Source organism: Mastigoproctus giganteus, chromosome 6 (genome assembly GCF_048544385.1).
Source record: "Mastigoproctus giganteus isolate SK-2022 chromosome 6, ASM4854438v1, whole genome shotgun sequence".
NCBI lineage: Eukaryota > Metazoa > Arthropoda > Arachnida > Uropygi > Thelyphonidae > Mastigoproctus > Mastigoproctus giganteus.
In genome coordinates, this window is record NC_143580.1 from 235,792,620 (window position 1) to 235,820,061 (window position 27,442).

Sequence of the window (27,442 nt, forward strand, 5' to 3'; positions counted from 1 at the left end):
TTTTAATACAGTTGGTGTATGACAGCATAATATGAGTATTAAAAATATCCTATACTATAATTTAATATAGAATTGCATCTAATCAAAAGCTATCATAAACCATGTTTCCAACATGGACTTTGCATCATTTCTGATGGCTGTATGAAAGAGTTAATGTAACTTTTTAAACTAATTATCCAATTTAAAAACTAATCAACTAAGTAATAAATATCAGTTTAATGGTAATCAAGCTCAAAGGTACAAATATGCATGCCAGGCAGGAGAAGACCCGCACTGTATGCCACATGGCATACAGTGTGTGTCTTCTTGGTCAGTTCCCTGCATTGATTCTACTGTGAGCATGAATATAGCCCTCTGTTATATATAATACTTTATCCATACTACAATGTCCATAACTGTGAATTTAAGTCATCTTGCCACTCCCTGGCCTACAGCTGTGCAAAACTACTTGTGAAGAAACTCACCAGCAAACCAAAACAAAAAAAACTGGATTCTCTATGCAATCAGCACAATGACCATTATACACAAATAAAAATGCAGAACAAAATTCTTATTGTAACAGGCTAAACCAAAGGCAGTGGCTACAGCATGCACAGATGATCTGTATTGTGCTTTTAACAGTTTGGGGATCTTACTTTTGCTGTCAGTCAATTTTTCATTTGTTACAGACAAGTAGATGAGTATATCCAATAAGAGTGATCACTGACAACCTTATACAGCCAAAAAAAAAAAAAAAAAAAAATTATTTTTGCATCAATAATCATGTGTATATACATTGTTTTTTTTCCTTCAATTCTGGTCCAAACAGCAGTAATATGGGAGCCATACAGCTTTCTGAGTAACAGAAAAGATCAATGGAAAAGAAATTAACAAATTTAAAAGGAAACAAGACAACAGAAGTTGTTGGGATTTATCCTGTCATATAAATAGAGCAGTAAAGTATATTTGCGAACCTGTACCTATTATGGCAAGCATCCTTGAAATAAAAGGGATGTTCTGAATCCACCATCCTATATGCATCACAATGCATCAATGGATTGCCGCTGTATGACATGGATTTATGATATAAGGCTAGTATGACATAAGTTAAACTAGCTTATATAAAAATATCACACTAGGATGAGGTTTTTTTTTTTTTTTTTTTTTGCAGATAACAAGATGGTAAACAGTATGCTTACTAGCAAGGAATTTCTTAGAATATCATCACTGAGACATTTCTTCATAAGGAGCCTATGATAAATGAATATCCTATATAAATTAATATATACCGATATCTACTGTTGCTATTTATTCTGTAGCCTTCCCTCCTTTGTCATATTTTTGCATAGGAATAGATTCAACTTTCATTTCTATATTAACTACAGCTATCAATGTGAGAGAGAGAGAGAGAGAGAGAGAGAGATAGAAAGGAATCGCCAAGAAAGAGAAGAATGATGATATCCAGCCTCAGGACCCTGGGTTTTACAAGCCCATACTTGCCAGATGTGAGCCCTTGGGGTTTATGAAAGGCAAAATCAAAGAATTTTACACCTGGCACTAACAAAAATAAAATGCAAATAGATTATCAACAGATTTTGAGAAATACTGTTGTCTCCTTATCTGTTAACAAATGAAAAAATATAAGAATATGAATAATAAAATGTTGAAGCATTTCAAGAGGTATTTTCATTTGACTGGCAAAACTAAACCAAAATCCTCATTACCTATATTTGTAATGATTATTCATACCAAATCCAGCTTTCAACATATCATACTTTTGAGTCATGCTTTAATATTTGTCACTGAGCTGACCACTCACTCTAAATAGACCACTCTCACAACTCTCAAATAAGAAAGTAACTTCTAATAAACTTCATAGCTTCTATTGAATAGAAATCTACTTAACATGACTGTTAATATTGATAGTTTTTTTTTTTTTTTTTTGGTAGTTGTTGGCGCATCGGCTTCTGTGGCCCTAATGCACCTCCCAAGGTTTTTGCAGTACTTTGATCCAAGCCCGAGGCGGGATTCGAACCCGCGACCTTTGGGTTGCTAGGCAGGTACTTTACCCACCCGGCTAGCCCGGTCGGCTTTTTCTTATTCTCATGACTTCCATCATCATTAACATCTTTGTATAACTTCCTAGTTGTTACCCTTCAGTGCATTTTTTTTTTTTTTTTTTTTTTTTCTCTCTCACAAATACCAGTTGCCTTATGTTTTACAAAACAGAAACATCACTGTTCTGTATCTAATAGTTAATAGAAAAACTTTCTGTTTAGGTCCTACATAATCAAATAAGTTTTCTTTCAATTATCAATTATTTCAATTTCAACTATTTCAATTATCTGGTCTTCATAGTTTAAATCTGCCTACAAACTCTTCTGCAAGAAAAAAGTACAGAAAAGCCTTTTTGAAAGTTGAAATTTTCAAAACTACATAAAAAGGAATATTGCCCCAAAGAATGGAAGCAGAGAAAATATGTGAAGAATAAAAGTTAAAAGTTTAGAACTGAAAGCAAATGGATGGCAATCTAATTTATCATATATATTCTAATGGTTTAGAAAGTTTTTAAGAAAGCAGTGGAATAAAATAGTGGCACATCACCACAATCTGAGGTTGTGGTGCAGCATTAACTTTTTTATGTAACTTTCTCATTTTTATTCTTTCTTTTGCTCCCACCATCACCCCAGCTCAGGGCCTGGTGCAGCTTCATCACAACAATTAAAGATGTTAGTTTGAGTAAAAAAAAAAAAAAAAAAAAAAAAACATGGCAGAAATTAAGTATGTGTGATAAGCAGACAGATTTTTAGGGAGAATTCAATAGCAGCTCTCAATATGTTTTAAATGCATTCCTTTGGATTGTACAGGGTTAGCAGTTGTTCAGAAGGAAAGAGGATTAGCGAGAAAAATAAAAAATGTTATCTCATGTGGGAAAACTTTTTTTTTTTTTTTTTAAATGAGAAATAAGGCATGATTCAGCTGCAAAAGGACTTAAGTTCAAAATTGGTTTTGGCCACTCCAAGGATCCAAATAAGCAAAACAGTGTTATCCACTGCCAATGATGAAAATCATCTACTATCACCTAGTACTGAAGCTGCTCAACTTAGTGAGGTATAAGTACTGAAAATGAATCCCTGCCTCTTATGATTTGCACATAGGTGCAAATGTCTAGTATGATCTTCATCATACTAGACATTTATGATAACTTTTACCTTTCCCCTTAGATAGACAAGATTACTAATAGGTCCATCAGCAAATTGTAAGCAGAGATCAGATTCAAGGTACCACAGAGGGACTGCACTTTGTCAAATTTTATGTACACTGTGCAAAACGTGTGAACCTAAATATTAGCTTTATCAAGCATTTTAGGCTTTCAAGTGAGGGTCCAAGTTTGCAGTGAGACAGATTTCGTTTTCTTAGCCATCTTCCTCATATGAATATTTGTGACCTCCCTCATGAAACCAAAATGCTTATTATGCTGTCTGTGCAACATATTAACAACGTATCTTATATACTATCTTACATGTATTACCTAAACATGTCACATACCACCTGAAAAACTGGAAATATCCAACTGCTGATAAATGGTACTATTCCTCACTACTGCAGTCTTCTTGTTAATTCCTCTTATTCTAGCTTGAGAAACTCTCACTAGCAAACCCAGTTCTTGCATTGCATGTGATAACTGTTGAACTGAATCTTCTAACCTCTTTGGTGTTTCCGTAAACAGTGACTTTTCATCTACACAAAGTAGAAATCTTATTTAACAAGTCTGTCCATTTTAAACTTTTAAGTAAGTTAATTTTTAGCCTTCCATCCAAGTGTGCATGAAATTTGTTAGATATGATCCCATACTCCTCAGCATAAAACATGAAATGGAGAAGTTAATTTAGGAGACTATATGAGTACATCTCCATTCGTAAATATCAGTTATGAGTCACTAGGATGACCTTTGTATGTAAAATGAGTAGTCAAACTTAAAAATCAGTCATATATTAGCATTTATATGGGCAGGAGGCAAAGAATGCCATACTGAACAGCCAAGCTGCAATTTTCTCTTCTGTAACATCTTGACATAAATGAGGAAGTAAAGTAACCAAGAAAACATTAGAATGTGGGACCATAAAGAAGAAAGACAAAGAATACAACCTAAGGATAGATCAAGTTCAATTTATTTGTTATATTCTATTTTCTCTAATCTTTTAATCATTACTTTTTCTATTCCTTGCCCACAACAAACTAATCATGCAAAGCTAACAGTTTTCACTTACAGCTAGTGTTTCACATATGAAAATAACCTAGTAACTCATAACAAGAATCTAAAATTAGACAAGCATGATTAATCGAATCTCTGCTTTAGCACTAATGGATCTCTACACTATTCTAATTATTAAACATTTTATTTACATACCAACAAAAATATTTTGATATCTTCTAAAAAGATTCATTAAAATGTGATATCTATTTTCAAGCAAGATCTTATTTCAGAAATTATAATGCCAGATGTAGTAAAAACAATTTACTAGCACAAATCCTATAAATAACAACTAATTTATATCAGGCAACTTGCTTAACTTTAATAAATACTATCAAATCCCACAACAGCAAACACCAATAGTGCATGCTGAGATGTCTGTAATTGAGAGGTGTCTGCTAAATGGGAGGAGCAGAAAATTATGTTTTAAAGTTTGCAAGTAGTATTAAGCATCAAAAGAATCTATTTTAATTTCTAAAAAAATGAAAATTAATAAACTAATTTGAATGAATATGCATTTCACTTACAATTAAGCATTTAAAAAAATGTGATTAAAATTTAATGAAATAATCAATTTTAGATTAGATAGTTATTTTACCAATTGCTGATCAAAGTGAATTTTAACATCTGAAACTAGTTTTAGTCCAGTAGCATGAACACGCTGAAGACTTTTTTTTTCATCACAGTTTTTGCCTCATGGCCTCAGTAAACTTTATTTTAGAAAGCTCTCCTGTTAATTTCATCAGATACTGCTATGACAGACTAGCAGTGTCTAAAAGATTGGACACTGCTATTACAGTTTGTTTCACAAACAAACTTACCCTGTTGCTGTTCCTTGTCAGCAACAGGGAACCCTTGTGACAACACTCAGACAAAACAGTTTAGTATCAGTATTAATAGTGACAAATGCATTAAAGCAAGCTTATACAGCATCAACAAAAAAAAAAAAAAAACACATTTCACCTATCCATCTCCAATAGTCTAGTACTTCTTTGAATTTATATAAATTATTCCCTTCCACAATAACAGATGGAAGTTTGTTACAGCAATCAACTATCTGCTGGCTAAAAGCAAACTTCCACACATCTATTCTGTAACCGACCTTCCTCTATTTCAATTTATGCCCCCTCTTGTGTGTAGTCTAAGCAAGAGGTAGAATCCCATCACCATTGAGCTTGCTCAATCCATTCAAAGCCTTAAACACCTCGATCAGATCATCTTGCATGTGCCTGAGTCTCCAGATGCTACAATTTACAGAAGTGAAGCCTCTCTTGGTAAGAGCATCCCTTTGTTACCCTCACCAATCTCAATGCCCTTCTCTGTACTCATTCTAGCAACTCTACATCCTTCCAAAAATGAGGCCTCCAGACCTGCATGCAGTACTCAAGATGTGGCCTGACCATTGCCTTATCCAGAGGTACCCAAACTTTCTCGGTTCACAGTACCCTTAGTGTCCTAGTAATTTTTTTACGGCACCCCTAGATCAAAAGAAATACTTAACACAGTGGTTTTCGACCTTTTAATATATACCTATATAATAATTTTATTCTTTATATAGAGGTACTAAATAAAGATCAATTATAGATCACCACAAAATTAAAAAGATACGGTACAATGGATACCGTACACTTTTTTATAATGAAATAAATATACAAATTTAAAAATAATAATAATAACTTAAACCCAAATTACATGGCACCCCAGTTGAAAATCATTGCCTTATACAATGGGACAATCACCTCCTTATCCCTGCTAGCAAAATTCCTGTATATCATTGACAAAACCTCATAAGCTGTTCCGACAGCCTGTTTGCATTGTCAGAGAACTTCATATCAGACTGCACAATCACCCCAACGTTTTTTCATTTTCCAGAGTGTAGTAGCATAGAGTTGGTACATTACTCTGGGGTTATGGCTACCCACATGCATTACTTTGCATTTGTTAAACTTCAATTGCCATCTCTCAGCCTCATTAACATCATCTGTAAACTTAGACATTAAGCCTGATATGCATTCAGCAATACCAATATCATTGATAAATATAGAAAACAATAATGGGCTCAACACCAAACACTGGGGGATTTCTCTAACATTAGACCACAAACAGCAGTGTCCATTAATTACCTCTCTCTCTCTCTTCTCCTCCCACTCAAACATCCCCTTATCGATAGCAGCAACTTGCCCTTAATGCCATACTGCTCCAATTTGTACAGTAGTCTTCCATGTCTTATAATGGGGGATTTTAATTTCCCAGATATTGACTGGAATTTGGGGGCTGGTCACTCACACACTAGCAAGGCTTTTGTGGATTTATTGGATGATTGTTTTCTACATCAGCATGTTCGGGAGGCAACTAGAGGGAGTAATACTCTTGATTTGATTATCAGTAGTGATTCTTCATGCATTAAGAATCTGCAGATAAATGAACCACTTGGTGGCAGTGATCACAGTGTGCTGAAGTGGGAGTTACTCAAAGAGGTAACTACCATTAGGGGTAAAGGGAAGGGGTATTGTTTTCGTAAAGGCGACTACAATGAACTGAGACAGTATTTAAATTCTATACAGTGGGATCAACTGATGATATTGCCAACAGCAAATTTGAAAAATGGGAAGCATTCAAAGAACTTATCGTGGAAGCTACTAGGCTTTACATACCAACTAGCATTAGCATTAGCATTAGTAGAGGCATTTGATGCAAGAAAGCAAGCTTATGCAGCATCAGCCAAAAAAAAAAAAAAAAAAAGTAACATAAATAAATAAAAATAACCACTTCCACTTCACCCCTCTGTTCGTTCGAAATACCTGTCCAGCTGAGCCTTAAACTTATTTAGGCTATCAACTTCCACGACAAGGGATGGAAGTCTGTTCCACCCACCAACCACCCGCTGGCTAAAGGCAAATTTCCGCACATCTATCCTACATCTGTCTTTCCTCAATTTGAATTTATGCCCTCTCAGGTGATTTTTCTGAGCTAGAGGAAGAATCCCATCAGCATTGAGCATGCTCAAACCATTCAAGGCTTTGTACACCTCTATCAGATCACCCCGCTGGTGCCTAGTTTCCAGACACTGTAATTTGCAAAACTTAAGCCTTTCTTCGTAAGAGAACCCCTTTGTCCCATTCACCAATCTAGTTGCCCTTCTCTGTACTCGTTCCAGCAGCTCTACATCCTTCCTGAAATGAGGCCTCCAGGCCTGTATACAGTACTCTAGGTGTGACCTGACCATTGCCTTATACAAGGGAATAATCACCTCCTTATCCCTGCTAGAAAAATTCCTATATATCATTGACAATACACCATGAGCTACTCTTGCAGCTCGTCTGCACTGCTCAGAGAACTTCATATCTGCCTGCACCACCACCCCCAGGTCCCTTTCATTCTCTACCACTGTCAGTGTAGTACCACAGAGTTGATACGTTGCTCTGGGGTTGCTGTTTCCCATATGTAGTACTTTACATTTGTCAATGTTAAACTTCATTTGCCACCTCGAAGCCCATCTGCTCAACCTTTCCAAATCCTGTTGCAGCAGCATAGTGTCAGTAGTGTCCTTGACAACCCTGCCAACCTTCGTATCGTCTGCAAACTTGGACATTAAGCCTGATATACCATCATCAATATCATTTATAAATACAGAAAACAATAAAGGCCCCAATACTGAACCCTGAGGGACTCCACTAATAACATTAGTCCACGATGAGCAGTGTCCATTGATTACCACTCTCTGTCTTCTCCCCCTCAACCACCCCTTTATCCATAGCAGCAACTTGCCTCCAATGCCACACTGCTCCAATTTGTGCAGCAGTCTTCCATGTGCAACAGTATCAAAAGCCTTTCTAAGATCCAAGTATATAATATCAAAGTTATTCCCTGCATCCAGTTCTTTTGTGACTGCATCATAGTATCCAATCAAATTGGTCAGGCAAGACTTCCCCTTAACAAAACCATGCTGTGTCCTAGCTATAACTGAAGTCTTGTCTAGATGATCCTGCAGTGCTTCTTTCACCAGTGCCTCCATTAATTTTCCGGGAACAGAAGTTAAACTCACAGGTCTATAATTACTTGTGTCAGCCTTTGATCCCCCTTTGTGAATTGGGGTCACATTTGCACATCTCCAGTCAATGGGTACCTCCCCTGAGTCCAAGGAAGCTCTCATAATTATGGCTAAGGGTTTGCTTACCTCCTTTGCTGCCTCCTTTAATATAACTGGATAGATCCCATCCACCCCAGGTGCCTTTCTTGTGTTTATCTTCAACAATTTCTCCTCCACTTTGCTCTCAGTTATTACAAGATTCTCTAGCTTACTGCTAGAGTTGAATACACCTCTGGCATTCCCCTCGCTGAATAACTCCTCATGTGTGAATGTCGATGCAAAATATTCATTTAGTTTGTTAGCTACCCGAGCAGGGTCATCAACAGTTGACCCATCGATCTCAAGTGGACCAATTTGATTCATCCCCTTCCTTCTAGAGTTTACATAAGTAAAGAACTCTTTGCTGTTTTCAACTAAGAAATATTGTTCAAGGTTTAGGCCTAAATGGTTGTCAGATGAACTAATGAGGCATATGGCAGAGAAGAAAAATGCATGGGATACATACAAATTAACACGTGACACGGACGCCTATGATAGATACAAGTTGATCTGTAACCAAGTTACAAAGGAGGTTAGGCAGGCGAAGGCAGATTACGAGAGATCCTTGGCAAGGGATGCGAAGAAAAACAGCAAAGAGTTCTTTACTTATGTAAACTCTAGAAGGAAGGGGATGAATCAGATTGGTCCACTTGAGATCGATGGGTCAACTGTTGATGACCCTGCTCGGGTAGCTAACAAACTAAATGAATATTTTGCATCGACATTCACACATGAGGAGTTATTCAGCGAGGGGAATGCCAGAGGTGTATTCAACTCTAGCAGTAAGCTACAGAATCTTGTAATAACTGAGAGCAAAGTGGAGGAGAAATTGTTGAAGATAAACACAAGAAAGGCACCTGGGGTGGATGGGATCTATCCAGTTATATTAAAGGAGGCAGCAAAGGAGGTAAGCAAACCCTTAGCCATAATTATGAGAGCTTCCTTGGACTCAGGGGAGGTACCCATTGACTGGAGATGTGCAAATGTGACCCCAATTCACAAAGGGGGATCAAAGGCTGACACAAGTAATTATAGACCTGTGAGTTTAACTTCTGTTCCCGGAAAATTAATGGAGGCACTGGTGAAAGAAGCACTGCAGGATCATCTAGACAAGACTTCAGTTATAGCTAGGACACAGCATGGTTTTGTTAAGGGGAAGTCTTGCCTGACCAATTTGATTGGATACTATGATGCAGTCACAAAAGAACTGGATGCAGGGAATAACTTTGATATTATATACTTGGATCTTAGAAAGGCTTTTGATACTGTTGCACATGGAAGACTGCTGCACAAATTGGAGCAGTGTGGCATTGGAGGCAAGTTGCTGCTATGGATAAAGGGGTGGTTGAGGGGGAGAAGACAGAGAGTGGTAATCAATGGACACTGCTCATCGTGGACTAATGTTATTAGTGGAGTCCCTCAGGGTTCAGTATTGGGGCCTTTATTGTTTTCTGTATTTATAAATGATATTGATGATGGTATATCAGGCTTAATGTCCAAGTTTGCAGACGATACGAAGGTTGGCAGGGTTGTCAAGGACACTACTGACACTATGCTGCTGCAACAGGATTTGGAAAGGTTGAGCAGATGGGCTTCGAGGTGGCAAATGAAGTTTAACATTGACAAATGTAAAGTACTACATATGGGAAACAGCAACCCCAGAGCAACGTATCAACTCTGTGGTACTACGCTGACAGTGGTAGAGAATGAAAAGGACCTGGGGGTAATTGTGCAGGCAGATATGAAGTTCTCTGAGCAGTGCAGACGAGCTGCAAGAGTAGCTCATGGTGTATTGTCAATGATATATAGGAATTTTTCTAGCAGGGATAAGGAGGTGATTATTCCCTTGTATAAGGCAATGGTCAGGCCACACCTAGAGTACTGTATACAGGCCTGGAGGCCTCATTTCAGGAAGGATGTAGAGCTGCTGGAACGAGTACAGAGAAGGGCAACTAGATTGGTGAATGGGACAAAGGGGTTCTCTTACGAAGAAAGGCTAAAGTTTTGCAAATTACAGTGTCTGGAAACTAGGCACCAGCAGGGTGATCTGATAGAGGTGTACAAAGCCTTGAATGGTTTGAGCATGCTCAATGCTGATGGGATTCTTCCTCTAGCTCAGAAAAATCACCTGAGAGGGCATAAATTCAAATTGAGGAAAGACAGATGTAGGATAGATGTGCGGAAATTTGCCTTTAGCCAGCGGGTGGTTGGTGGGTGGAACAGACTTCCATCCCTTGTCGTGGAAGTTGATAGCCTAAATAAGTTTAAGGCTCAGCTGGACAGGTATTTCGAACGAACAGAGGGGTGAAGTGGAAGTGGTTCTTTTTATTTATTTATGTTACTTTTTTTTTTTTTTTTTTTTTTTGGCTGATGCTGCATAAGCTTGCTTTCTTGCATCAAATGCCTCTACTAATGCTAATGCTAATGTGCAACACTATCAAAAGATTTCCTGAAATCCAAGTATATGATATCAGAATTATTTTTTGCATCCAGTTCCTTTGTGACCCCATCGTAGTATCTATTCAAATTGGTCAGACAAAATTTCTCTTTAACAAACCCATCATGTGTCGGAAGTATAACTGCAGCTTTGTCTAGATGATCCTGCATTACTTCTTTTACCAGTGACTCCATTATTTTCTCTGAAACAGAAGTTAAACTAACAGGTCTGTAATTGCTTGTGTCACCCTTTGTGAACTGGGGATACATTTGCACATCTCCAATCCACAGGGACCACCCCAAATCCAAGGATGCTCTCATAACTATGGCTAAGAATTTGCTTACGACTTTTTCTACCTCCTTTAATATAATTGAATAGATCCCATACACACCAGGTATCTTTTTTACCTTTAACTTCAGCAATTTCTCTTTCACTTTCCTCTCAGTTATTGCAATATCATTTAGCTATCTGTTAGAATTTGATACTTTTCTGCTATTCCCTTTACTAAAGAATTCCTCATGTGAATGAAGATGCAAAGTACATATTCAGTTTGTCAGCGACCCGAGCAGGATCTTCAACAGTGGAACCATTGCATTCATTGCCTTCCTTCTACAGTTTATATAACTAAAGTTCTTGCTGTTTTCCTTAGTATCCTTTCCCAAAGATTTCTTGTAAAGTGCAGTCAGATATGAAGTTTTCTGAGCAATGCAGACAGGCCGCAAGAGCAGGTCATGGGGTTTTGTCAATGATATACAGGAATTTTGCTAGCAGGGAAAAGAAGGTGATTATCCCTTTGTATAAGGCAATGGTTAGGTCATGCCTTGAGTACTGCGTACAGGTCTGGAGGCATCATTTTAGGAAGGATGTAGATTTGCTTGAGCGTGTACAGAGAAGGGCAACAAGACTGGTGAGGGGAATGAAGGGATCCTTTTACCAAGAGAGGCTTAAGTTCTGTAAATTGCAGTGGCTGGAGATGGCAGGCACCTGCGAGGTGATCTGACTGAGATGTATAAAGCCTTGAATGGGTTGAGCACGCTGAATTCTGATGGGATTCTTCCACTTGCTCAGATTACGAACTTAAGGGAGCATAAATTCAAATTGAGGAAAGACAGTTGTAGAATAGATGTGCGGAAATTTGCCTTTAGCCAGAGGGTGGTTAATCGTTGGAACAAACTTCCATCTGTCGCTGTGAAGTTGATAGCTTAAATAAATTCAAGGAGGAACTGGACAAACATTTAGAGGGAATGGTTGTGTGAATTTTTTTTTTTTTTTTTTGGCTGATGCTACATATGCTTGCTTTGTTGCATCACATGCCTCTGTTACTATATCCCATCCCTATAGAAGCAGTCTTTCCTGTTAACAAGCACAGACCATGCTGAGAAAAATTTTAACCCATGAGCCTTGTGCAATCTCTCCAGGTCTGAACTGATTAACAAGGTTCTCATCGTAAACTCTGTCCTATTGTTTCTGGGAAGAACTGCAGACAAATTTAAATACAAAGACAAATTCAAATTTAACCCTAACTCTGACTTTTTTTCAACATTGCCTTGTTAAGTAAGTCTGCAGATCTATTCTTAATAACATTAACTCCAATGTATATCAATATTATCTCTGTACTCTGTAACAGATAATGGTTTGAATTTTAAGATAAAATTTAAAATCTATTTAAAAAAAAAGTGGATATCATCCTGTTCACTTTGAACTGTTACTTATATTTTTGCATCTCTTTCTATATACTGTACATTGTTCTTATGCTTATTTGTTGAAAAGGTATGATTGCATCACATTTCCCACCACTTCTCACTTGAAACTGAACAATTACATCTACATCCAGTAAACAAAGAGTAAACACGTTACCTGTTACAGATTTTGTAATACAGTAGGCCCTCATTATAATGCAGTTCGCTTTACGCTGTTCTTATATTATAATCCATATCTCACTATAATGCTGTCATAACTCACTATAATGCTCACTAAATTTGAATTGAATTCTTTTACAGATTATATTTTTAAATTTAAAATTCTTCTACATATTGAAATTTTTGGCATGTTTAACAAAAACGCTTCATTCTCATGCTATCTGATGTAGTCGATAGCATGAGAATGAATAGCAAAACAGCATTAAAACGTTTCCCACGCCAACTTGAGAAATTTTCCCAAGCTCAGAGAAATTCCCTCCTATTTTAATTTAATTGCAGTACAGTGACTTGTTACATGGTTCCTAGGTCAACATTTGAAAAAATTATAAAGTTAAGGAGTATGCAGTATTGCTTGTAATATTTGTGTTATTAAGCATTTATCTGAATTCTAGTCATCATTCAGTAATGCCAGACATCATTCGTATCGGACAGTTTATTCATAAGTTGTACCACAATTAATGCAACGCAGTTACATTTTCGAAGAGTTAATAATGGCATATAAGGATGAAAAAGCAACAACATCTGGACACAGTACAAAGACTACAAAGGTAAGAAAAAGACAGAGTTTGAAAATTAAATTAGACAACATTTTGAAGCAAATCGATTCCGGTCAATGACAAGTGGATGTGTGCACAATAATTTAAGACTCTGCCAGTCCTAAATTATTGTGCACACATCCACTTGTCATTGACTTGTCATTCAACTGTAAGAACAATTATAAAAAATAAAGAATTAATTTTAGCAGCAGGAAAGGCAACTGTTCCAATACTGATTAGGAAATATCCTATGGCACAGATCACAACTCACAAATACATATGTTACCTTATGGGAATACAGTGCTTGCTTAGCGCTGATTCACTTAGCAATCTGTGTTTCCAGAACGAATTATCAGCGTTAAGCGAGGGTCGCATGTACACAGAAAATCTTGTGTGTCTCTCTTCTTAAATGCTACATCATATTTCTTTGGTATCTTACTAAAGGACCTTATTAAATAAAATCCAGCTTTGCACCACACATGCAAAAAAAAAAAAAAGACAACTCATATATATTAATATATCATTTTGCACACAGCATATAATTTATATGACGAGACCAGCATATTGGATGTTCAATTCATTAATTAGAGATGAAATGAAAGTAAACACAAATTTGCAGTAATTGTTACAAAAATTTTAGAATTTAATGGCAAAGCCATAGTTTTACTATTTTGTTTTTATTATTAAAAAAAAAAAAAAGAGGAAGAAACTACATTAAGATGGTAAGTAGCAGGATTTAAAAAAAAAAACAGTTCCCAACATAAATTTGGAGAGTTGGCAGGTGTGTGTGTGTGTGTGTGTGTGTGTGTGTGTGTGTGTGTGTGTGTGTGTGTGTGTGTGTGTGTGTGTGTGTGTGTGTGTTTTCAACCTTACCACACCCAAAACAAAGCAATTCTTCACTGTTCATATTTATTTTCATTCTTTCCTTTGCTATTATAAAAAGCATTTTAACCTTTAATTTAAGTGGCATTCCAAAAGAAATAACATAAATCTAAAAGGACAATATCAAAATATCTTACAATATTCTGATAGTTTATGGGTCCTTACATGGTGACAGACTGATGGATCAGCCACAAAAAGTTGAAATTGGAGTCAGTCAATCTCTCTGCCCATTGGGAGGAGAGGAGATTATAGAATGAGGCAGAACCCTTCCATCTATAAAACTTTTCTCCACCAATAACATCATTACTTGTTAATGAAGTTATGTCAAATATACTCACAAATGTACTAACAAACTCAGAGAATGGGACATAAATGAATCTCAGATTTGTATCCTTTTGCAATCTTTGCATTCTTTGTGTTCCCAAACTTAGCAATTTGGTTTCACTAATATGCCCCAGATGACAGGATTCAACACAGAATCCAGAGATGTCACCGATGTTATATTCATGAGGAAGCTTTAGTTAATTAAATATAGTTCTTAACCATAACTATAGCCAATTTTTTTTTTTTTGCAATAAAATTTATACAGAATTCAAAATAATTCTGCATGCATATTACCAAGTGAAATCAGATCTGACCTAAACCTCATTCTATTTTTATTTTTTTAAAAGTATATTTTTTTTAACAAATACATATCTAACACTGAAACTGATACATAGATAGGGAAAAAAAAACTAAAAGAAAAACAAGCAAGAATGTTTGATTTAGATCAATTCTTAATTTGCATGCAGAGGGTTAAAATTAAAATCAGTTCTCTTGTAGAAAGATCACAAACCTGTAGATGCTACAGAGGCCAGTCTAATTTCATATATTTTGTTACCAGTTTTGTCTAGAGTTTTGAAAGCTCTTGTATTATAGGCTTCAATTCCCTACATAAATTAAACAAATGGAAGGAAATAATGCCATTATGTCGAGATAAATTACAAAAAATTTAACTTACATTGAAAACTTGATTATCCATCTATGGTTTTGTTGTTTTTCAGTTAATATGCCTTAACAAAATTACTGTAGATAAGTTGTGATTACTTTCTTGCAAGGTCAGTTACACTGCTAATATATCATTACTGAATTCTGGTCCAAATTTTCTGTGTGCTGTGTTTTCTGTGAAAGTAATCTTAACTATGTGCAGCTGTAACCACATCAGCATGTTGTTGTTACTGGTTTAACAGCACATCTGCCTGTTGTTGTTGTTGTTATTACTGGTTTAACAGCACATCTGCCTGTTGTTGTTGTTGTTATTACTGGTTTAACAGCACATCTGCCTGTTGTTGTTGTTGTTACTGGTTTAACAGCACATCTGCCTGTTGTTGTTGTTGTTACTGGTTTAACAGCACATCAGCATCTTAAGCAATATTGCAGCTGTGTGTTCTTTCTGTGTAAGCATGTGTTCACAAGCCAATTTGCAAGTCATGCAGACTGAAGAACCTGGAATAACTTGTAAGGAAAAAAAAAACTACTTCCTTTGTTATGAAACTGGCTAACTACAGCCCTGATTTAGAGGCCTATAAGAATTCCTGTAGTCTCCAATGGGATGCACACACAGACCTCTCCAAGCAAGTGATCACTATACTATCATGAAGAAATACATATGAAATACTAGATTATACTTTAAATGAATGTAAGGAATTTTCACATGGAGATTTAATGGGATGCGTAGAGGAAGAGCAACATGTGATAAAACCTCCTCGTTGATTAGAATGGATAATCAAGTTTCCACTCTACTGTTATATATATGTAACAATTAAAACACCATAACTCTAATGCACATATATGAACAGATTACATTCATTAAAACTTTTGAAACCATTCTATGAATTAAAGAACCATTCATTGTCAATGTGACATTTTCACAAAGGTGATAGATGAATCAATAGAAAATTCTGAAGAATTCCTCCACTGTTTGATTGAAAGTTGCTTATTTTTGTTTTCAATTTAAAGAAGAGTTCATTTATAGGTTAATGCAACAGCTTCGATTTGTCTCGCCATGGTTATACTTGTTCCATAATAGGATCAACCTCAACAATTTGGGCATTAATTTTACTCATCATTTAAAAAATCTTTGTAGTTTTCTTAGCCATTAAATGTTCTTTCATATGTTCTTCTTTTTTTGATCATCTTTCTGTTGAAAAAGTGTAATTAAGTCTTCACTGGCCAGTTCCCCTGGTTGTACCACTAACAGCTTTCATCTTTTGTTCCTGAAATTTTCTAATCCTTTTCCTCCAAAATTCTTAGCAAGCTCAACAATTCTCTATACTTCTCCTTCATGTTGGGGAATAACAGATATTTATTTAAAGTATACCCAGTAAAATAAAATAAAATAAAATATTTCCAGAAGCTTTCGGAACTCGTGTCCCTTTCCGAAAGCTTCTGGAAATATTTTATTTTATTTTATTTTACTGGGTATACTTTAAATAAATATCTGTTAAACTATGGACCCCAGTACTCCAGGCCCATTTGTCACTATGTTGGGGAATCTTTGAAGATCATTGACACATTCCGACAACAGTTTCTTAAAAGGACCAGTTCATCAGAAGTTGCTTTAATTTCATCCCAGGATATTGTAATGATTTTAATAGTTATCAGAATGCCAACACCATTCCAGCATTTCCAAAGCATTACAGAAGGATCTGTTTTTAAATTTTTCCAAGATATGACAAGATATTTTTCCAAGATATTACATTAAAACTTCAAATGTAATGTAATGTAATGTAATGATAAAAATGTTACTTGAACTTGCCAACATCTAAACATCACTATAGCCAAACAAAATAGTGCTTTTCAACATATAAAGCAAGGTCAGCTATACACATATTAATTTATAAAACAATTCATTTAAAAGGGAAGTATCTTGCAACATCATAACATCTGCACTTTACAGAAAAGCTGCATGCTGGAAGATAAAAATAGCTATTATGATTTTCTTTACATATCATATGGACAACTCATTAGTTACTAATTTATCTGGGGAAACTATCAAACCTCAGGAATAATTTGCCTCCTTAGGTTTTGGAGGTAAATTTAAGTGGTAGCTGGATCAGTATCTCCAGAAATAGTAAAGTATGACAAAGTAAATGTAGGTTGTATAGGCTTTTTTTTTTCCTTTGATTTTTTATCTTACCTTTTGGCCTATACTATAATGCAATAAATAACTTCCTCAACTTAGTGTCAGATGGAACCATTGACAGCTCCATGTTTAGAGGTGATACAGCACATCTCAGTTTATACCCCACTGGATGATCCTTCAGGTAAGCAACTAGAAGAGCAACAAACAGCACCCTATATGAACAATACCAGAAGATATACATCCTCAACAAACCACATGTAATCATTTTTTCAATGATTTATTAATGGGACTGAGTTAATTTTTTAACTTGATTTTCACTTTCTTAATTTCACTTGTTTTTGGTGTTACTGCTAATAGCATGCAAGTTTTTTTTTTTTTTTGTACGAGTATTACAGCAACTGATCCACAAAGCTCTGAAACATAAATTTAAATTAATTTATTAAATGATTCAATTTACTATCAAACTACAATACAGTGCAGTGTACCTTTATTTAAAGCTAGTTCCTGAATTCTTCATTACATCCTTCACAGTATAATTTACAGATATTTATTCTTGTGGCTCTCAGATTTAATCCTCTTTCAAAAATGGCTACAGGAGTTTGGTGTTGGCAGGCATATTAACTTCTATTAGCTCTATTTTTGGGTTTTCTATCCATTTGTAACAATGTTTTATATTATGTAGACTTAAATTAACCATCTTTTGCCACTGCTTTGATGAACTCCAAGCTAGCACATAAATCATATCAGCAAGTACTGCAAGCATGCAATTTTTCCAGTTTAATCCTTATTGAATTTCTATAATTGTTTATTCTTTGAACTAGATACACTATTTCAAAATCATCTTGCAGTTTAGAAAGAACTATGAGCCAGCTTGTGGTGTAACCAACCTTTTTTTTTCGCGTCAGCAAATTGTGTAGCTAATCAAAACCCAACAAGCAATATACTGTCTGATCATAACCCCATCATTCTCTCTGTGCAAACAGAAATGCCCATCACTTCTGGCAGGAGAAAAGTCACAGCCAAAACAATTACAGCACCCAAATACCTCAATTCTGAAAGGTGTGTTTATGCGGCCCAGGCAATCCCATGGGATGTACTTGAGGAATGTGACCCTGAATTTGGAATCGACCTAATGACAAGATGGATAGCCACTATCTCTCTCTCTCTCTATTCTGCAACAAAGAAGCTAACCATTACAGAGCATTCAAGGGCCTGGTGGAGTCCAAAAGTCTCTGAAAGCTTCCATGTCAAACAGAACATGCATAAGCAATGGAAAAACTCCGGAGTTTTTGCCTTCTCCCTAGTTAGGGCGCTTCCTACTGCCTACTGCCTTCTCCCTAGCTAGGGGGCTTTTTATTAGGAACAAGAGAGAGGCGATAAAACTTCACTTAGAGGCCACCATAAATAAGGGGAAGCCCTTCCATAGAAACAAATCAGAGGACGCCATCGACTCACTCAATCTGAGCAGTTGGCTCGACCATATCACTAGGTTCGTCGCTCAGCCAGAATCCACTACACCAATGGAATTCCCAATCAATCCAATTTCAACACAGACCCCTTAAATTCAGTTCAACTCACCAAATATCAGCTGATTGATGCAATAAATAGTTTAGCACCTAAGGCTGAATCCGGCGCCAACGGGATTCCTCAGTTTATGCTGAAATGCCTGAGTACATTTATTGTTGATCCCTTTCTGTCGTTATTCAACAATCCTTCATCAAAAATTCTTCCCTCCTATATGGCATGTCTATCTAGTAAGACTGCTGCCAAAAATACGCTCTGCTTCTCAGCCCAGTCACTTCCGTCCTATTTCTTCTGCATCAAGCCTATTAAAGATATTTTAGAAATCTCTTCTGAAAACATTAACCACCCAAATAATGCCACATCAGCCACAGCAGCTCCACTATGCCACCTGGTCAAGATCCACAGCTACAAATCTAGTCACCACCACTACCAAGATCCTCGAGGCATTTGAGCACAGTTCGGAAATCACCTTACTTATATCGACGTCCAGGCAGCATTTGATTCCGTATCCATTCACGCGTTGGCAAGGCTACTAAGTGAGTATTACCTCATTGGAGGAGACTTGCTCTGGTTTATTCAGACATTCAGCAATAATGGTCCTGTTCTCAAGCATTGAGAACAGGACCATTATTGCTCGCGACGGCAATCTGCGCTACGCCAGGACTATTACAGCTGGAGTCCCACAAGGCGGGGTCCTCTCTGGTATCTTGTTCACAGCTGTTCTTCTACCTTTCGTGACAAGCCAAACTGATATTATCACCTTCGCTGATGATATAAAGCTGTTCATTGCTATCAAACCTGGAAACACTGCTGACTACACAAATACCTTAATCGTACAGAAAATCCAGAACCTCAAGGCCTTCCTATCCAGTTTTGGCCTTCACATCAATCCTGAGAAGTTGAAACAGTTGACCTTCTCGCTCAAACGCAACCCAACAATGGTGCAACCCAATATAAGAGGATCTGCGATTTCTGATATTCAACAACACACCGATCTGGGCATTATCTTTGACCAGAAGCTCTCCTTTCTACCACACAGACCATCTGCAAATAAAGTTCTGTCGACTCCGGTGGATGCTTAAGCAACAACTTGTGCATGTTCATGACCAGCCCTTGGGTGTAGATATATTAAGACATGTCTATCTGGTCATACTTTATGGCGCAGAAGTCTGGACCTCAACTGCCACGACACATCTGAGATGGATTTTTGTAGGAGAATTTTGGCTATTGAAGTGGGCCATATGGAAATTTTGTCTTCCCCCTGCACCAAGGACCACCCAGATGGCGGCAGCTCTAAACATCAGATGTCTTCCTGCCATTATCCATGAGAGAAGACTCGTCTTTGCTGTAAAAATGATGGTTGGCATTATTTCGGAACCAGACTTCTGGGCTAACAGCGGATGGAGAATCCCAGTACCAAGCCTTTGGGCCAATCCAGTCCTTCAGGCCACCCCAAACCGATTAAAGTTATCTGATCGGTTCTTACTTGTGCAAATGCTGCAGTACATACACTCCTTGGATGGCGACCTCTATAAGTTCGCATTGGATAAAAAATACAGGCAGAACTTAGTCCATCGACTTCCTTCTCAGGACCGCATCACAGGACATTAGAACCTGCTCCCAAGGACCTGTCCATCACTGCCATGGATCTATCACCACAGTATTCCAACTTTCTGCACCTGCTCAGATGACTCCAGCACTGTAAAAGGACTGCTCCCTGGAGCAGTCCTTTTACAGTTAAATTATTCTCCCTGGAGAATAATTTAACTTGATAACACGCTGTTGTGTAAATATTTTCATATGTAAATTTTTCAATTTTTTTCCAGTGTTTAAACCTACACTTCTATAATTAACAATAATATTGTTTTTTTTTCCTCCTATATCATCCTTGTTTATTACATTGTATTAGCCTTTACTGTAAACCCCTGGCTTGTAGCCATGAAGAGTATTGTGTATGGCGTGTGCCTTTTGTATGCAATAAAAAGTTCTTTTTTTTCTTCTTCTTCTTCTGTGTGTGTGTGTGTGTGTGTGTGTGTGTGTGTGTGTGTGCGCGCGCGTGTGGTCACCTTAGCAGTATTTTAATTTTCAGTATTTTATAATAAATATAAAATATAAAATAAATATATTTTATATTTATTTATAAATATGTATAATTTTTTAAAAATTTAATTTTATAATTTATATTTACGAGTAGGCCTTACGCGTAACAATAAACTTTCACTATATTATATACCACAAATGGTACATATATTGCCATTTACAGAATACTGTAGAATTTCAGCCAAGACTAAAATATGTTTTATTTATGAATACCAGATATAAATAACACACTGTTTGAGGAAATCCAATATTTCCTAATTTTCTTTTTGGAAATCCTTCATCTGAAATTCTTCTTTATCTTCGCCTTCTTCCCACGTTTATATGGGGTCAGCACTCCATATAAACGGTTGGTTGTAAGTTGTAGCATTTTATCTGAAATGCTACAACCTATCTGTTTCTGGTTGGTGATAATTCACTTGAATTAAAAACAAGTAAGACATAAGCTTTAGTACATCCCCATGTAATGCTCTCACTTATTCTGATAAACAAAAACAAACAAACAAAAAAATTAACATGAATGGATAACTAAGGTGTCGATGTTTCATGGCAAAACATGAAGCTATCTAACTTCAAGAATCTTTCTGCTATTTAAAATAAATTCATAAAAGGCTAAAAAATTTTAGGACCTTTATATCTTACATTATAAACAGAATTATAATGGCTTATACTAAATAATAACAATACTAATACCTGATCTTTAAGAAATGCTTTAATTGTAGCAACATCCTCAGCTGTAATATTTCTAGAGAAATAAGTGGTAGTTCCCTAGGGAAAAAATGAGACACTAAATTTCAGTTTCATAAGATTAAAAAAAAAAAAAAAAAAAAAGGTTACATTAATAGTCTTAATTAGTAAGTACAATAACTACTATAATTAAATTTGATATTATACTATTTATAATATTTTATATTTATTTATAAATATGTATAATTTTTTTAATTTAATTTTATTTTTGAAAATTTATTTTAATTTTATAATTTATATTTATAATATTTTATGAGCTAACTATGGTGTATTTACACCGATATTATATAGTTATTTCATGCTCATATATTATGCCTTGTGTATTTACTTTATTATTATTATATAATATAAAATATCAATATATTGTATTGTATTAAAAATAAAGGTCACAGAGGAGAAAGATCAAGGGATATTAACCTTGATAAAAACAAATAATAAAAAAAAACAAATAATAACAAAAAACCATTTTCTCTGCATCTATGATTATGTAAACATAATCATAGATGCAGAGAAAAAACTAATAATCATAGATGCAGAGATAAAAAAAAATAGCAGCACAGTAATGGAACATGAATATTTATTGCATTAAAAGCCTTTTTATAGGGTGCAAGGGCAACAAGATGAGAATTTATACAAATGGACAATTTATTCACTTAAAAAAATAAAAATTATATATATATATATAAAACTTACTCAGTATCATAACAACATAAAAATTTGATTAATTATACAATTGATATCAATAATATCATGGCTAACTGATATTCTATAGCTGCTAAGAGTATAGACTATATGTATAGTCTCAGTCTCTCCCAGCCTCTTTGGGGTCTTACAAATGCAGAAAATTGTACCCCCCTGATTGGCTAACTAAAGGAGTATTTATTTATTTATTTTTATTATTAATTTAATTTTATTTATTATTATCTTTATATACCATACTTAAACACCAGAAGGATGCTCCCAGAGCTACGTTCAGGGTCCTACTATAGGAATGGGAATAGCAACTATGAATTGTACGAGCACTATCTTTCTGTCTTCTTCAGTATTCTTTATGCTTTCCTACCCCTCTATATTTTTATTTCTTGTGAGCCATTAGTTTATCGAACGCAATATTCGAGATGCTCCTTTTCTGCTTTAAAACACTTTTATTGCATATACAAAGTTTAGCGACTATTTACTGCTACTTTGCTAGCTTGTTATTCCTTTCTATCCTGGGATGCATTACTTCACGTGTTTAACTCCTACCCCAATTTACATTCGTTATTTAATTTACCGCTTCTCTAATTTAATTTAATTTGCTACTTCTCTAACTTAGCTACACACCTTCTTTGTTCTCCGTGATTGCAATTTCTGTTCCGTTAGCCCTTTGTCAGGTTTCTGTACTTCAACACAGTATTCCAAATGTGGTCTTACAATTGCTTATACAGTGGAATTAGGACCTCTATCTCTAGAGGATAATGTTCGATAAATCACTGATAGGATACCATGGGTTTAATTGGCCGCCTGTTTACACTGCTCAGAAAACTTCATATCTGCCCATAAAGATCTCATAACTCTCAGATCCATTTCTCCCTCTACTGTTTTTTATTCAACCCCACCAAATGTATAAGTTAATTTGGGGTTGCTATAAATATTGCAGTAAAGTGCAAGATCTTTCCCAAGTGTAAGATCTTGCACTTTACTGCAATAAAACAAAGCTTTTCTGACCATTCTTAAAGCCCGTTCAAGCCATTCTGAAGGAGCACTGCTTGGCAATGATCATTAACTCTCCCAATCTACGTATACCAATATCCATTAATGACAACCCTCTGCCTTGTACCATGCAATTCACCTTACAGTCTTTCCAGTAATCCCAACATGTTCCAGCTTATATCCAAACAAATTCAAATGTTGAAACTGTTCCCTGCATCCAGTTCATGAGTAACTGTGTTTAAAAATAGCCTACCAGTTAGTTAAACATGGTTTTCCCTTAACAAAACCCTTCAGAATACCATTTCTATCTAAATGACTCTAGACTACACTTTCAATCATTTTCCCTATTACTGAAGTCAGACTAAAGGGGTCTGTAGTTACCGATTTCACTCCTGGAACAGCCTTTACATTGGCATTTCTCCAATTGAAAGGATTGTCTTCCAAGCCCGAAAAGGTCCTCATTAACTTCAACAATTCAATACACTATCAGGCTGCCTCCCTCAAAACTACTGGGTATATGCCAACAACTCCAGGAGCCTTACTTGCCTTTAGGCCCAAATGTTTTTCTAATAGTCATCTGTAATTTCAAAATCACTAATTTCAGATGGCTCAGCCTCACTTGCACAGCCTCTCCTCAGCATAAAGGATCTTTCTTCAGTAAAAACCAAATGTGCAGTACCTATTCAATTTATCAGCAAAATCAGCTGTGTTAACTAAGACTTTCCTACACCAAGTGCCCAAGGGTCTGATCCAATTAGTTTTCTTCTTCTTTGTATTCACAACCATGAAAAACTCATTATCCCATTCTCTGCTCTCTTAGCCAGTGCTTTCTCATACTCATCCTTTGTCTCCTTAATCTTATCTGTGGTACTATTACAGCTCAACTTGAAGCTGTTATAGGCTTGGGTACTTTTCATTGCTCTGTAACTTTCTCATGCTGTCTTTTTTGTACTATAAGACTGGCCAGCTCAGTATTTATCCATGCATCCTGGAATCCTCCTTAATGCTATATTTTCTTAATGGTATATATGCATTAATGGCTCTGTGATTACTGTTTTGAAGGTATTCCATGATTCTAATATACTCGTCCTCCCTCTGCAATCTGCCCAATTAATAGATGTTTTTTCAGTAACTTAAATTCTTCTCATAATACACTAAGTTCTAATTTTAGATTGGTACACTCCTTATATCGGGGGCAAAGAAAAGAACCATCAATTGAGCTTGGTTTGTCTGCAAAACCGACCTTAGAATACATGCTGCAGGCTATCAATCGACAAATTCGTGACTCACACTGCTCAGACATACATGGCACCATCCAAGACACATATGGCTCAGACGAAATGCCTGCAGGCAGTTCCATCTGAGCCATGATGTCATTAGACTTTGTATTGTAAATGGATCTTGTAACAATGATTATTTAGATAAAATTTGAACTTAAAATTACAATATTTAAATAAACAATATATATTACAGAATTTAAATTAATAAAATATACCAAATTACTGAAATAAGATTTAAAAATTACAGAAATTAAATTTCAACAAATTTTAAGCAAAAAATTTGTTTTTCAGACACCTGATGTTAATCCCCTGCAGGAGCCAACATGATGAATGAACAGACAACAATACACAGACATGATGCATTTGCACTAACTTATAGGTCGGAATTAATTTTAGTGAAAAGTTCCATATTTATATATGGAATTTTTTTCCACTGGTTATTATTGTAGCATTTCCCTACAGTTAATATTATTAAACTGATGGTCCATTCGAACTTCAGACTTGGGGTATATGGGATGTGTCAGGGTCACTAGAATAGGAATAGGTGCATGTATACCAATGCTAGAAGTATAGTAAATAAATTTGAAGTGTTGGTCAAGACATCAAAGGCGGATATTGTTGGGATATCAGAGACGTGGTGTCACACTGATATTAGGAATGCAGAATTGGAATTTGGGGAGTACAATGTGTACTCCCCAAATGTTCTGGGTAAAATAATGGAGTCACTGGTTGAAGATGCATTGCAGGATCATCTAGACAAAACTGCAGCAATAATTCAGACACAGCATGGGTTTGTTAAGGGAAAAAGTCTTGTCTGACAAATCTGATAGGATATTATGATGTGGTTACAAAGGAACTGGATGCAAAAAATAATTTTGATATCATATATTTGGATTTCAGGAAAGCTTTTGACTCTGTTGTGCATGGAAGACTATTGTACAAATTGGAGCAGAATGGTATTAAGGGTAAGTTGCTACAATGGATAAAAGGATGGTTAAGTGGGAGAAGACAGAGGGTGGTAATCAATGGGTGCTGCTCTTCGTGGACTAATGTTATTAGTGGAGTCCCACAGGGTTCGGTGTTAGGTCCACTGTTGTTTTGTATATTTATCAATGATATTGATGAAGGTATATCGGGCTTAATGTCGAAGTTTGCAGATGATACAAAGGTTGGCAGGGTTGTTAATGACAGTAATGGCAGTGTGCTACTGCAACAGGACTGAGATAATTTGAGCAGATGGGCTAAGAAGTGGCAACTGAAGTTTAACCTTGACAAATGCAAAGTACTGCATATGGGTAGAAGTAACCCCAGAGAAACGTACCAACTGTGTGGTACTACACTTAAGGTGGTAGAAAATGAAAAAGACCTGGGAGTAATTGTGCAGTCAGATATGAAGTTTTCTGAGCAATGCAGACAGGCTGCCAGGGCAGGTCATGGGGTTTTGTCAATGATATATAGGAATTTTGCTAGCAGGGAAAAGGAGGTGATTGTCCCTCTGTATAAGGCAATGGTCAGGCCACACCTTGAGTACTGCGTACAGGTCTGGAGGCCTCATTTTAGGAAGGATGTAGATTTACTTGAGCATGTACAGAGAAGGGCAACAAGATTGGTGAGGGGAATGAAGGGATCCTCTTATCAAGAGAGGCTTAAGTTCTGCAAATTGCAGTGGCTGGAGACTAGGCACATGCGCGGTGATCTGATTGAAGTATATAAGGCCTTGAATGGGTTGAGCACGCTGAATTCTGATGGGATCCTTCCACTTGTTCAGATTACGAATCTAAGGGGGCATAAATTCAAATTAAGAAAAGACAGATGTAGAACAGATGTGCAGAAATTTGCCTTTAGCCAGCGGGTGGTTAATTGCTGGAACAAACTTCCATCTGTCGTTGTGGAAGTTGATAGGTTGAATAAATTTAAGGAAGAACTGGACAGGCATTTGGAGGGAATGGTGTGATTTTTTTTTTTTTGGCTCATGCATAAGCTCAGATGCTTGCTTTCTTGCATCACATGCCACTACTACTACTACTACAGAAAGGATAGACAGGACAGGAAGGGAAGAGGTGCCATGCTCTTAATTAAGAAAAACATAAAATCAAAAGAAGTGCATCCAGTTTATATAGATGAACAGTGCACTGTTGAGTCAGTTTGGTATGACATAAGCACTATGAAAGGAAAAATAAGAGGAGTGTGCTATAGGCCTAATGATTCAAATGAATACAATGAACAACTGTACAGAGAAATAGTGGGCTAGTAAATCAGAATGTCTTATAATGGAGGATTTTAAACTTCCCAGGTATTGACTGGAACGTGTGGGTTGGTCACTCACACACTAGTAAGACTTTTGTGGATTTATTGGATGATTGTTTTCTGCAACAGAATGTTCGAGAGGCAACCAGAGAGGGTAATACTCTTGATCTCGTTATCAGCAGTGATCATTTGTGTATTAAGAATTTGCAGATAAAGGAACCACTAGGTAGCAGTGATTACAGTGTATTGATGTGGGATTTACTTAAAGATATAATTTCCTTTACCCCATCAGGGTAAAGGAAAGGGTTTTTGCTTCCATAAAGGTGAGTACAGTGGTCTCAGACAGTTTTTAAATTCTGTACAGTGGCATCAACTGATGATGTTACCAACAGTAAATTCTAAGTGGGAAGCATTCAAGGAATTAATCGTGGAAGCTACTAAAAGTTTCATACCTATTAAGACAAAAATGCATGGGATGCATATAAATTATCAAGCAACTCAGAAACTTATGGCAGATATAAGCTAGTCTGTAATCAGGTCACAAAGGAGGTTAAGGCAGGCAAAGGCAGATTACGAGAAATCTTTGACAAAGGA

The 27,442-nt window shown here is 36.2% G+C and overlaps 1 protein-coding gene across 4 annotated transcripts in view; it reads right to left on the reverse strand.

The window, feature by feature from the left end:
• DppIII (dipeptidyl peptidase 3) overlaps window positions 1-27,442 on the reverse strand; it is a 168,574-nt gene that overhangs the window by 101,737 nt on the left and 39,395 nt on the right. For 3 of the 4 annotated variants that reach the window (XM_090376785.1, XM_090376784.1, XM_090376783.1), the window contains exons 6-8: window positions 21,576-21,650; window positions 14,973-15,066; window positions 3,529-3,720 (exon numbers count right to left, since the gene is read on the reverse strand). In XM_090376785.1, the coding sequence (XP_090232911.1) occupies window positions 3,529-3,720; window positions 14,973-15,066; window positions 21,576-21,650 (361 nt within the window). The remainder of the gene's footprint in view (window positions 1-3,528; window positions 3,721-14,972; window positions 15,067-21,575; window positions 21,651-27,442) is intronic. The other variant, XM_090376786.1, reaches the window with a different exon arrangement.